The sequence below is a fragment of the Elephas maximus genome, chromosome 14, assembly GCF_024166365.1.
Source record: "Elephas maximus indicus isolate mEleMax1 chromosome 14, mEleMax1 primary haplotype, whole genome shotgun sequence".
Classification (NCBI taxonomy): domain Eukaryota; kingdom Metazoa; phylum Chordata; class Mammalia; order Proboscidea; family Elephantidae; genus Elephas; species Elephas maximus.
This window is the reverse complement of record NC_064832.1, coordinates 66,324,094-66,337,634: the sequence shown is the minus strand read 5'-3', so window position 1 is coordinate 66,337,634 and position 13,541 is coordinate 66,324,094. Positions and strand designations below refer to the sequence as shown.

At 38.3% G+C, this 13,541-nt stretch overlaps 1 protein-coding gene across 4 annotated transcripts in view; it reads left to right on the top strand.

Moving 5' to 3' along the window:
* Positions 1 to 13,541, top strand: part of KLF12 (KLF transcription factor 12) — a 493,194-nt gene that overhangs the window by 412,022 nt on the left and 67,631 nt on the right. For all 4 annotated transcript variants that reach the window (XM_049853071.1, XM_049853072.1, XM_049853074.1 and 1 more), the window contains one exon: positions 1,553 to 1,615. In XM_049853071.1, the coding sequence (XP_049709028.1) occupies positions 1,553 to 1,615 (63 nt within the window). The remainder of the gene's footprint in view (positions 1 to 1,552; positions 1,616 to 13,541) is intronic.

The following is a 13,541-nucleotide window of genomic DNA, read 5'->3' as shown; positions in this document are numbered from 1 at the left end:
CAAGACCAACAGGTGATCCTTGTAGCTGCAAAACAGCAGGAAGTGGGCCGTGCTTGAATGAGACAGTTCACCAGAGGGGCTGTCTGGCCTCTCTCCATCTTTCTGCATAATTAACACCCCCTCCCCCATGCCGAGCAGAAAATCTGTGCTGAGCGGCTCAGCTGCAGCAGCCATTGAGAAGCGCTGTGAGGAAAAGAATGTTAATAAGGGACGTTGGAAGAAATAAGCCTTCAGAGTGCAAAGTGCGCTGTAGCTCTGGATTTACAGAAAGGCTGAGGTTGGCTCTTCTGAGGACCTGGAACTGTATTATCTGTTTTGAAATGATTTTCACTTGCTAATGGCTATGGAGGAGCCCTGGTGGCACAGTGGTTAGGTGTTCTGCTGCTAACCAAAAGGTCAGCAGTTGGAATCCACCAGCTGCTTCTTGGAAACTCTATGGGGCAGCTCTACTCTGTCCTATAGGGTTGCTATGAGTCTGAATCGACTCGATGGCAGTGGGTTTGGATTTTTGTTTTGTTTTGAATGGCTATTAGGGACTGGGGTTTTAATGAACCTTGGAGCAGTTGGTTCTAATTTGACATTAAGCCTGGTTTAAAATCCCTTTCTTTTTCTTGTCAGTAAGATGTCTGAGGCATAAAGAATAAAGATAACACAAGCTAGATGACTGCCTAGATCTCATAAATCCTACTAAGGTAGACCAAAGCAGAAAGTTGGCAGCGAGGACGCAGGAGGCAGGGCATGCTGTTTTGCCAGGTAGCAACCACGAAGAGGTGGAGGTTCAACAGCTAGCCCCTGAGTGGAAGATATCAGCAGTTAAAAAAGCAGTTATGGAAACCTTAAATTATTTCCAGTGGATGATTCCAAGCTTGGAAGCTTGTATAACAGTTCGTTCTTCACTTCTCCAAATGATCTAGTTGAAGTTTTGAATCAGCTTCACTTTTCTCAAAGCCCAGCTCTAGAGAATCACTTCCAGAAGGCCTTTCTGTTCGGAAATACTTGCTCACCCTTCCTTCCTCTCAACTCTCACATTTCTATTTCTGTGCAGTTAGATAAAGCTATCTTGCTTCCTAGCATTTTAAGTCTAGGGGTTGCTGAGTGAGTATGCATTTAGACTGTCTCTTTGTGCCCCTTAGCACTGCCCACCCTGATGGAGCTAGTACTGAAGAGGGCTCATGGAAGGTCGGCACCACACCTTATGTAACTCTTAACCACCCTCATACCTAACAAAAATTAAGTATTCAGTACCTTTCTGTTGGAAAGTGTGAATCAATCAATCAATAAAAAATGGTGGTCCTGCCTTTGGGGGTGTTCACAAAGAACATTGTGGAAAATACACGTTACCTTAAGAGTGATAAAGAAGAAAAGATGGACTGTAGGTTTGCAGGCAGAGAAATTTAATTGTATCCATTTACTGAAGGTGATCGATTTCAGGGGGGTTTTATATCAAGGAAATCTAAAAGAGATTGATTTATAAACTGGAGGCCATTGTTTTTTTCATTTGCAATTGGGAATATGCTTTACCAGTGACTGGATTCCTCTCATCTGCCTACAGGGTACATCAGTCCCCAGTATCGAGGGTCCGTGGAAACCGAATGAATAATCAGAAGTTTGCTTGGTGAGTGTACAGTCTAAGTTGTGAATATTAGAAAGTCTTAGGGGGAATTTTAATAGGGCAGTGTTAAAACTAAGAAAATTATTCTTGTTTTTCTATAGTGAATACATTTCTTATCTGGAATGTACACCCTTCTTTTCCCTGGGACAGTTCTGGATAAATACCGATAGAGTCGCTTTCCAGCCAAAACTCCTCTCTCTTGAGAAGCTGAATGCAGTTTTTCCTAAGAGAGATGCACTATTTTCTGGAATTATCAGCTATTCATTACATTTTTAGAAAATGTTCTTTTTATTGAAGATTCTGTAGGCTTTTTAGTGCGATCTATTTTTTTACACAATAGCCCAGATTTTTCTCAAATATCACTCCCAATTTCTCATTAAGATTTTCACAGTTAATAACTAATCTGTTATATTAATTTTGTTGATTACTACTTAGATACTTTCTTTAGGAGTCGAAATCAACTCCATGGCAACAGGTTTGGTTTGGGGGGTGTGTGTGTGTGTGTGTGTGTGTTTTAAATAGCCTTAAGTATCGAGGGTTTTTGTTTGTTTCTAATTTGGGCAGTACTAAAACCTTCCTTAACTGACTCTGGTTCTTATTTTAAAAATTAAGAATAACCTAAATAGTTTTTTCAGCCACAAAATTTTGACTGTTGATTCTTTGAAAAGACAACTAAGAGGAAAAATAAAATTTTCATGTTCACTGTTAAATAAATTAATGTATTCTCAAATCCTTATTTGCTTATATTCATTCCACAAATACAACTTTTTGACATGTAATGTGTCTGCAAAAAGAAGAGGAAGAAAAAATGAGACTGTCCATTGCATTACTTGAGAGATGAATGAAAATTCATTCTCCATTTTTCTTCATTGAATTGCACTTAAATGGGATTTTGATTAAAAACTTTGTTTTTTTTAAGTATGGAAAGATGATTGTCACAGATTGAGCTTCCAAATTAATTTCATACCTATAAGTCAGGATTATTTTTAGATACAAAATAATGATACTTTGAATAGTGCCAAATCAGCTCACCTCCCTTCCTCCATTAAATCTAATTAACCCTCACAATAGCTTGGAGATGTTGTGAAATATTATGCTTTTCTTCTTCACAGAGGGGGAAGGGAACACAGAGAAGGTAACCATTTGCTTACACACTGCCTCCGAACTGGGCAGTGCTCGTGGTTTCTCACAATCACTAATGCATATTGTTCCCTGTCAGACCTGGAAAGCTGAAAGCATAATGATGCTGATGGTCATCATGTGAAAGAAAGGAGAAAATCAGGCTCATTCCTTGACTACATGGACTGTATATTCCTTCTCAGCACAAGGCACACTGTGCCAAAGAACCTTCATTACATACAGAGAATATGAAACACTCAAGTGAACAACGGAAGCTAATGGATAGAGTATGGAGTTGTTTTGTGTTCCTACAGCCTCTTTCTCAGTGGCTTAATGGTGAAACACTGAGCAAATAACAAATTCTCTTTTCTCCACTTTTCCTTTATGGAGGATTAGAGTAAGGATATCTTGTTTCTCCATAATTCATAGCACATTATTTGGTTAGTAAGTATAAACCATTTTTATCTCCAGAGAAGAAATCTATGAAAACAAAAAGGATTTTACTACTAGCCTTGAGATGATTCAGATTTTATTTATTCAGGCACATTTATTTATAGTTCTAGTGTAAAAAGCACTAGATTAGAAAGATAAATACAACATGGTTTCTGTCCTCGGGGGCTCACTGTCTTGAGGGGAGATGTGTGTGTGGCTATACACACACAAAAATAATACTGTATATCACACACATATAAAATAATGTCACATAAACACATATAATATATAATGCAGTGTGGATACTGATCTAAAGAGATATATTTATAGTATAATGTTCAGAAGGAGGACTTATCAACTGTATTTAATCCCAGTTTGAGGTGGGTAGGTAAGGAAGGGAACTGTCAGGATACCCGCCCCAGGGAAGAAGGGTTTGTGTACAGATCTAGAATTAGTAGGAGACCATTAACTGAAGCGTTGAGATAATACTTTCCTTATAGACTGACCTGGAGATATTTCTAAATTAACTTCAGTAAGAGCATACGTGGATTTAATATGTGTACTTTATTTGGTCATGAGTTAGCTAAAATTTCTATAATGTATATTAACGTGAATCTTAAGGCTGGTGTGTGAAATTATGGTAAATCACATGCCTAGGAATAATTCCAGTGAGTTACCTAGCATCTGTATCTGGTAAAGCGATAACCACTTATTTTTTGGTGCATTGGCCTTGAAAATTTAGAAAGTGCAGATAATCATGCTAGCAATAGAGAAAGAAAAGTGGTTGTTGCTTTCTCAAAAAACAGAAGCTTAGGATAATTTGTAAAATTAGATACCAAGTTCAATACTAGCTTGGCTCTCTGACTTCAGTTAGATCCACAAACATTATACATGATTATTAGAAGAGTGATTTTGTAAAGTTGGGTTAACAAGTACCCCAATCAGTTAAAGTAAAATTTGTTCAGGTGAGGTATTTAACCTCAGCAAAAGATAAAAAGACTTGAGTCTATACCATTAAGTTATGTATAGGAAATAAATGACGCTTGTAGGGTTTAGTGGGTTGGCAGGCTGTGAACATCAGCAGTTGTGGTAGAGCTACCAAACCAGTCTTTATTGTTGAATAAAGAAGACTTAAAACTATTCAGTAGCATTTTTCTTGGAATAATGTTAAAATGAGGAGAGGCTTCAGCTGGCCCTACTCATGTGGAAGTTTTTCCTCTGTTGTCAGGTGCCATCAAGTCAATTCTGACTCATAGCAACCCTATGTACAACAGAACAAAACACTGCCCAGTCCTGCACCATCCGCACAATCATTGCTATGTTTGAGGCCATTGTTACAGCCACTGTGTCAATCCACCTGGTTGAGGGTCTTCCTGTTTTTTGTTAACCCTCCACATAACCAAGTAGGACGTCCTTCTGCAGTGAGTGGTCTCCACTGATAACATGTCCATAGTATGTGAGACAAAGTCTCACTCTTCTCACTTCTAAGGAACATTCTGGCTGTACTTCTTCCAAGACAGATTTGTTCATTCTTCTGGCAGTCCATGGGTATGTTCAGTGTTCTTTGCCACAAGCGTAATTCAGAGGCATCAGTTCTTCTTCAGTCTTCTTCATATCCAGCTTTCGCATACATATGAGGTGATTAAAAATACATTGGATTGGGTCAACCACACCTTCTTCTTCAAAATAACATCTTTGCTTTTTAACAGTTTGAAGAGGTCTTTTGCAACAAATTTGTCCAATGCAAATGTACACTGTTTGATTTTTTTGACTGCTGCTTCCATGGGTGTTGATTGTGGATCCAAGTAAAACGAAATCCTTGACAACTTCAGTATTTTCTCCGTTTATCATGTTACCAATTGGTCTAGTTGTGAGGATTTTTGTTTTATTTATGTTGAATTGTAATCCGTACTGAAATGAAGGCTGTGGTCTTTGATCTTTATCAGTAAGTGCTTTAACTCCTCTTCACTTTCAGCAGGAAATCCTGGTGTTGTGGTGGTTAAGTGCTATGGCTGCTAACCAAAAGGCCAGCAGTTGGAATCCACCAGGTGCCCCTTGGAAACTCTATGGGGCAGTTCTACTCTGTCCTGTAGGGTCGCTATGAGTCAGAATCAACTCGATGACAATGGGTTTGGTTGTTTTTCTTACTTTCAGCAAGCAAGATTGTGTCATCTGCATAACACAGGTTGTTACTGAGCCTTCCTCCAACCCTGATGCTGTGTTCTTCTTCATATAGTTCAACTCCTCAGATTATCTGATCAACATACAGATTGAATAAGTATGGTGAGAGGATACAACCATGACATACAGCTTGTTAATGACTTGAATATAAAGACAGACCTTTGTTCTTCAGAGATCCTTTTGCTTGAAGCCATTAAATTCTGGTATCAGATCCCCAGAGTGACCATTCCCAAGTCATCTTCTTGGCTGTTTTATTCCCAAATATATAATAGAAATCTAGATACTGTGTTTTGGCATGTATGTATAGGTTGGGGCAAGACAGGGACAGGTTTGGTGAGGAGTATCTGCAAATTGAATATTGTAGTTGATTTAAAGTTTCAGAAATTTCTAGGATCAGTGGAGTATTTTGAAGACATACATATTAGTATATGATCATCTTGAACTTTTCACCCTTTCTTCTCCCCTCTCCACTGCTCCCTCCAACCTTCTCCATTCTTAAAGTTTTAAAGGACTTGGACATATGTTGTTGTTATAGTTTGATGATGTGGTGGTTGTTTTGTACCCTCAAAACATCTGTTTAGGGCTGTTACATAACAATGGCAGTGGGTGTCATATAATATAAACTTTATGAATTATTTCCATGATGACATAGAAAGTAAAACATTAATAGGAATTGTCCTCAGCAAACTAGAATAATTTCTCTTCTTTAACCAATTGCAAGCTGCCACAGCCCATCTCTAATTGTGGTTTATTTCTTACTAACATGCCTGAGATTTAAGGTAGCCATATACACAATATACACAAAGGAGCCCTGGTGACATAGTGGTTAAGAGCACGGCTACTAACTAAAAGGTTGGCAGTTCGGATCCACGAGCCACTCCTTGGAAACCCTATGGGGCAATTCTCCTGTGTCCTGTAAGGTCTCTAAGGGTCAGAATCAACTAGACAGCTGTGGTTTGGGGGGGCGTTTATGCACACAAAAGGTACGGTGGGTAAGAGCTCGGCTACTAAATGAAAGGCTGACAGTTCAAATCCACCAGCTGCTCCTTGGAAACCCCATAAGGTCGCTGTGAGTCGGAATTAACAGCAACAGGGCTTTACAAGATATACACAGAAATGATCCCATTTTAATAGCGTGTCTGTGCAGATTTTGCATTCTGGTCCTGAATCACATGTCGCATTTGGATATGGAAATTTTCTATTTTACACATTTCTGTGGAGGGCAGAAATAGCCTTTTCACACTTTAATGTTTTATTGTTGGGTATGCAGTGCTCAGTGTGCTTAAATATTTTTATGCGTGTCGTTGTAAATGTTAGACATGACTGTGGATATTTTTGAGACATGTAAGCAGTAGGGTTTTTGTTATACAAATAAGAACATTCCTTCTTATTTAAACAGTTTTAATCTCTCAGAATTCTGACATGGGACCAACCCAGACTGTGCATTTAAGGAGGGACAGCATTTCTAATTGTAGAAGTCATCCGTTTCAAAGCTGTAAAGGAAGCCTAAGGATTATCAAGGTTAATTTAACCTCCTTGTTTTATAGAAGTGGAAGCCCAAAGACAAAAAAGGTTACGTGTCAGAGGTGGGCATAAACTCAGGTCCCTGGACACCTGTCTGATAGTTTTTCTACTGCATGGCACATACCTACCAATGTGTAGAGCACGAGAAATATGACGGATTTAATAAGATAGATGTTTAATTCTTTAAAAGCTAAGCAGAAGGCTTTTGTCTGGGAAATTCTTGTTGGATTTGATGATATGGGGAGAGAGAAAGGAGCGATAGGATAGGCCTAATGAAGACATTGCTGCCCACACCAATATGTGGCCATTACTCCCTGCCAAAATGTTTGCTCATCACCTGGCAGATCCTTGCACACTCATTATTTATAGATAATATTGATTGCGTTGTTTTAATTATCAGAGCATGCCGCTGCCCTGCTTCTTGACTTACAGGTAATTATGATATTATATGTGAACTTTAATATGTAAGCTTCCGATTACCAGAACATTTGACATTGATATATATATATTTTTTTAATCTGTATGAGTTATTAAAGTATACAGCTTGGCAAGTAACAAGTAACAGGAGGTTGTCTTTAGGTTTTGTTTGGAAACATGCTCTCTCTAATGTTTGACAACAAGCAGTTCAGAAAACAGGCTGTAGTTGATGTCATCAAGAACTGGTTTGCATGTTCTCTGTGTACATACCGAATTCCAGTGCAAAGAAGTGCCTCCAGGGTGTCGCTGCATTTTAAATCCCTCCAAATTAAAATTGTTTTATTATTATTATAATGTAGTGTCTTCTATTAAACTCTTTAATTACTTCAGCCACTTCCTCAAATTAGCTTACTGACAATTACGTATACTTCACATTTGAGTAAAATCTTTCAAATTGACCTTATTGAAGACCTTTGGTCTAATTTTCTTAAATTCTCTATTACCCAGAATTTCAGCAAGAAAGCTCCATAATAAAAGTGTTTTCACATTCCTATTAGCATCAACTGATTCTGGCTCTAGTGTTGCTTCAGTCGCAATAAAGATGATTGGAGGGAAAAGTTGAAAGAGATTGTCTTCTGTAATTATTTCCTTGATTATTGGAGAATGAGGGCTGTTTAAGATAGTGCTCAGCCACAGGGTCATCACTTCTATGGGATGTTCTTCTGTTAAGAGTCCATGAGTGTTTTGTTTTACCAGCCAACTGCTTAGATCCATATTAGTTCCTTACTGAAAATCTGGTACTTGAACCTATAGGGCACATCAGTGTACTTTTTGTTGATTTCTTGGCATCTTCCCAGCACTATAGCCAGCTGTGGTGAAATAAAATATCTGTGTTATAGTGACTAATTTTAGCGTGAATGAGAGATACTGGTTCCGTATTCAAAGTGACTTGTTTGTAATTTCATGATTTGTAGCATATTTTTCATATAATTGCTACTTTTGTAGCTAAGGATATTTTAAACTCACACAGTTGGGAATAATGGGTGACTCTAGGAAAGCTACTTAAATTTCAGATTGGTATAGTGTTTTAAATTGTGTGGTGTGTGTTATTCTCCCACGCAAGGAATCCCTGGTTGGCGCAAATGGTTTTAAGCACTAGACTACTAGCCAATAGGTTGATGGTTTGAACCCATCTGGGGCATCTTAGAAGACAGGCCTGGCAGTCTGCTTCCAGAAGGTCACAGCCTTGAAAACCCTGTGGAGCACAGTTCTACTCTGACACACAGAGGGTCACCATGAGTTGGAATTAACTTGATGACAATTAACAATTCCATTGCAATCCCCTCCTTACTAAACTTGCTCAGATGTGGCACTTTAAATAATGTCCATGTTGTGATGAAATGTGAAGGGCATGAGGATGTGTGGTCATTAAATATGCCTTCTTCCGTTTTTTCCAAACAACACCCAAATCATATGAGACACTCAGAAAGCTGTTTCTCTGGATTAATGGTGCTAATAAATAATGCAGGGAGAAAAAAAAAAAAAACAATATGGAAAAATATATAACTGTGATAACACCGGAAATCTTGGTGACCAAAAGGTCAGCAGTTCAAAGCCAGCAGGACCTCCTTGGAAACTGTAGGGCAGCTCTACTCTGTCCTATAGGGCCGCTATGAGTCGGAATTGACTCGATGGCAATGAATACAATAACACCAGTACAAGTTATGTTGTAATTAACACATCAAATTAAAATGAAGAAATCTTATGTTATATGTATCTAGAAAAGCCAGATTCTTTCTTAGTCTTTGATAGTATTTTTCAGTGGATATATTTGGGCTAAAATATTGACTATCAATGATAAACTAAAACTGTCTTCTTAATGTATCTTTGAAAAAAATACTAAGATTGGGACACAATCAAAAATCTTAATATATTTGCAAATACGCTAAGTCTACTGCTCAGAATAATAAATCTTTAGGCGATTCCCCTGCAAGAATGTTTAGTGTGCCTGTAATTTTGCTATGGTTTTCATCTGTCAGTCATAGTGACAATAATCATCTTTCTAGCCACTGAGATTTCCCCAAATACACGTGGACAATGAGCTGGCAATTTTAAAATCAAATATATTCTCATTTGTAATTTTTAACTGTCCACTAGATTTTTATAAAGTTTATTAATAATTTCATTAAAGTTGAATATTTATTACATTCTTGATGTGGCACTAGATTATCTAAGGTAGGTCCAATATGCTCATACTTAATATATTTCTTTTAATCAGTTTTAAGAGAGCAATGGATACTGCATGGTATATTTATCAAAAAATTTTGAGCCGACTCAGTATCAATGTCCAGTCCATTCCAGTTCACGGTGACTCCATGTGATGGAGTAGAACTGCTCCAAAGGGTTTTCTTGGTTGTAATCCTTACGGAAGTAGATCATCAGGCCTTTCTAAGGTGGCATGGTTGGGTGTGTTTGAACTGCCAACCTTAAAATTAGCAGCCAAGTACAAACCATTTGTGCCTCCCAGGGGCTCCACAGCTAGTAAGTGCCCACAGGGCAGAGAACCCTACTGAAATCCACTGTCTACTTGTAGCTATTGTCTCTAAGTTTTCATTCAGATTAGTCCCCTTTATCTAGTGACATTGTTTTGTTGGAAGTAATGGAAAGTAACTTGCCTGACCAACTTAAACAAATGGTAATTTATTTGAAGGATGTGAGGTAGGTCATGGAGTTCAAGGAAAAGCAGAGGAACAGAGCCTCAGGTAACACATGAACCAGGGTTGCACACAGGTCCAGGAGCAGCATTTAATGCACACCTTTTTTTTTTTTTTTTTCCAGGTATAGGGCCCAAATCAGCTCCAGGTATTAGCTGTTCAAAGGGAGGACAGGGTGACTTGGTGCACAGTCCTGCCAAAACCACATGTAATGAAGATGGGTTAGTTTTCTAAAGGAAAATGGTGCCAAATAATGATGGGAAGAGCATCAGGCACACTGAAAAACAGTTGCCACTAATCCTTGGAATGCTAGCATCATCAATTTCCCCAGCTGTGCAGTGAACTAGAAGCTGTCATTGAATTATGAACTTTAATGTTGTTCTTCTGTGGCCATTATTTCTTATCATATTTTAGATGGTAAAGGTACTTAATCAGTAGTAAATAAAATAAGTGATTTCTTTCAGGCCTCATCACTCTTGGTTATTGAATAGAGCATAGGAAGAATATTTAGTCAAAGTAGACCCCATTCTCCTTGAAATTTATAGGTTGATCCTAATCGCCTCCAACCATTAATTTCGCCAGAGATTCTACTTTGAATTACATATTTAAAGTTTCAGCATTCAAGACCAAGCATATATACTTACTGTGAAAAGATTTGTGAAAAAGGCAGGAAACAGAGGAACCTCCATTGAAATGTGAAAGTTTGTGTCTACAAGCTTGGGTTCTAGTATAAGTTTATCACATACTAATTTAATCTTTATGCTTCCTACTCTTTAATATTTCTATTAAATAAATAAATGAATGTTGTCTGACCCAACTATTCAAGTTAGTCTTGTAAAGAGTGGAAAAGAGATAATATTCCTCATAGTATTATCTGGAAAGAAAATACTTCATAAATCCTAGGTATTAGCTCACAATCACATTTTACCTTTACCTAAAAGGAGTCTCTTTATTAGCCCCTAAATGATCCATTCACACACTGTAACCTCAAACGAGGCTGTAATTTACTTTAAGCCCCTTGGATCCTTCTTAACTCTAACAACTTAGAATTCTGAGCATGTAGGTATGTATACATAGAACTGTGGTTCAATCAGTACATAAATATGTGTTCCAGAAGGGGCACATGTCACATCTAAGCAGAATGGTAGCTTTTTAGGAAATAGATGTAGCCAGTTTACCTCTGTTTCCGTTAAGACCAGATAAACCAGAAGAGTTTATGTGTGATAATTTGTGTGATAATTAAATCTTCACTTCCATCCTATAATCTATTTGGAGAGCTTTCATAAGTATAAAGTCTGAAAACCCACTGAGTCGATTCTGACTCTTAGCGACCCTGTGGGACAGAGTAGAACTGCCCCATAGGGTTTCCAAGGAGCGGCTGATAGATTTGAACTGTCGACCTCTTGGTTAGCAGCCGTAGCTTCTAACCACTGCACTACCAGGACTCCTCATAACTATATACAGCAAGTTATATCCTATAGGAAAGCAATGATTTAAATCATCCAGGGGATTAAATTAACATAATTGTAAAAACACAAACCTCTCCAATTCCACCTATTTTCCCATTCCTCTACTCACGGCCTTTTTTCCTCAGAGGTCTGTAGTGAAAAACAAACATTGTTTTTCTTAGAGTTTGCAGCTGACAGGTATGGAAAAAGAAAATACATTTCTATTATTTTTTGCTTTAGACCTGAATCATTTTATATTCTTTTAAGAACCATGTAGCTTAACTGCAAGAATGGACTGGTTTCTTAGAGTGAAAGTGGCTTACAGTAATCTTCCCCAAACTGCACAGGCTGTGAAGTATTTATTTGGCAGAGAGAAGCAAGTATGGAATTAGGTGGAGGTTGGAGGTAGGAAACAAGGTTTAGGAAACAAAGGCGGAAAGGCGACCATGTTGAGAACAGAAGAAAGTTGCTGCCACCTAGAGGTAAAAGTTGATAAATGTTGTGAAATGATCTTTAGATATAGGTGTGATATAATCATAAAGCTGAAATATAGGCAAGTTATTCAGTCTCTACCTGTGGGGGGACTAGACTCATCCCACCTATGAAAATATACCCCACTCCTCATTGGTAATGTGCCAGTGTTCCACATGACATTTTATTGACCGTGGTGGATTTTTCCATTTTTGCGAACATTAGCTTTGCTATTGATCATAAAAGCTTATGTTAAGTCATTGGAATCTGCTTCCTGTACAATATAATCTCAGGTATCTGGAAATCATCACCCCGCTGATAAAGAATGTCTTTTCTACAATCCAGGCCATCTCTTCCAGTTATTACCTCAGTAGCTCAGCTAAGTCTACATTGTTTGGAAAATTGTGTGACTGAGCTCTTCTTCTGTCTCCCAGAAAGGGACAGGTAGCAAGAGAAACCTGTGTGATGAAAGCAAGAGTCCAGGGACCCATTGAGAGGAAGGGACCCTGAGACTCAAGTAAGTTATGCTAAAACCTCGAACCAAATGCAGCACCAGCCTCAGGAATAATAGGCAATTGGCCCATTTTCGTTTTAGTTATAAGGAATTGACTATAGGTAGCAGTTACTTTTTTTATTGTCATGTTAGGAATTTTTTTTTTTTTAATGGAAAAGCCGGCCTCATACAGAAGCCTGTAGTCGTTGTTAGCCACCTTCGAGTCAGTCCCCAACTCATGGCAACACTAGACAGCCAGAAATTTTATACGGCTACATTTGGCTTGCTAGATCCTTTTTAAGGCTGCCATATTGTACCACTCTAGGGAGCACTATTCATATTGTATTTCCTGCGCTTACCTGGAGCACTAAAGCAAGAAGTATTTGCGTAAAAATGTGAGAAAATGTGAAGAGGATATGTCTGTGAGTTAATACATGTGCTTCTCCTGTCCTGAATGGGAGACTTGATTGCATGTTGTTGATGACTGTGCTGATGGTGTTTTGTTTTGAGAGGGGTTAAGTATTTAGATTCTGTGTCACTTACAAACCTGATCACTTCTGAAAATGCTAGACCCCAAGGAAAGTTATGATTTCTTCTACTCAATAACATCATCTATAGAAGTCTTTAGTGCTGGAAGAGCCCTTGAAATACCTGGTTCTTCCATATCTCTGAACTCTGATCTTCTTATTCTCTATCCACACAATTAACCAAGCCAGAATCCTCATAGTAGCTCTGATTCTATCAAAAACCCAGATCCATTTGATCACCCAAGCCTAGCATCTCTTCTTCTAAACAGCTCTTGGCAATGTTGCCTCTTCCTCACCCCCCACGCCCTCATCATCTCTTGCCTGAAATATTACACTAAGCTCCTAACTAGTCTCTTTGGATTCAACATTTTCTCTTCCTCCTCTAAAATCCAGTCTTCATCATGCCAGTGGTGATCTTTGTAAAATGCAAATGGGATTGCCTTCTCTTTAAATCTCTGCGGTGGCGTGCCATTATTTAGAAGTCCAAAGCCCTTAGCATAACTCAGGAGGCCAATTGCAAACCGACTCTTCCTCCTCTCTCATCTCACTTTCTATCGTTTTTCTTGTCATCAGTGGAACCTAAGTTACAGCCACAATGAACTT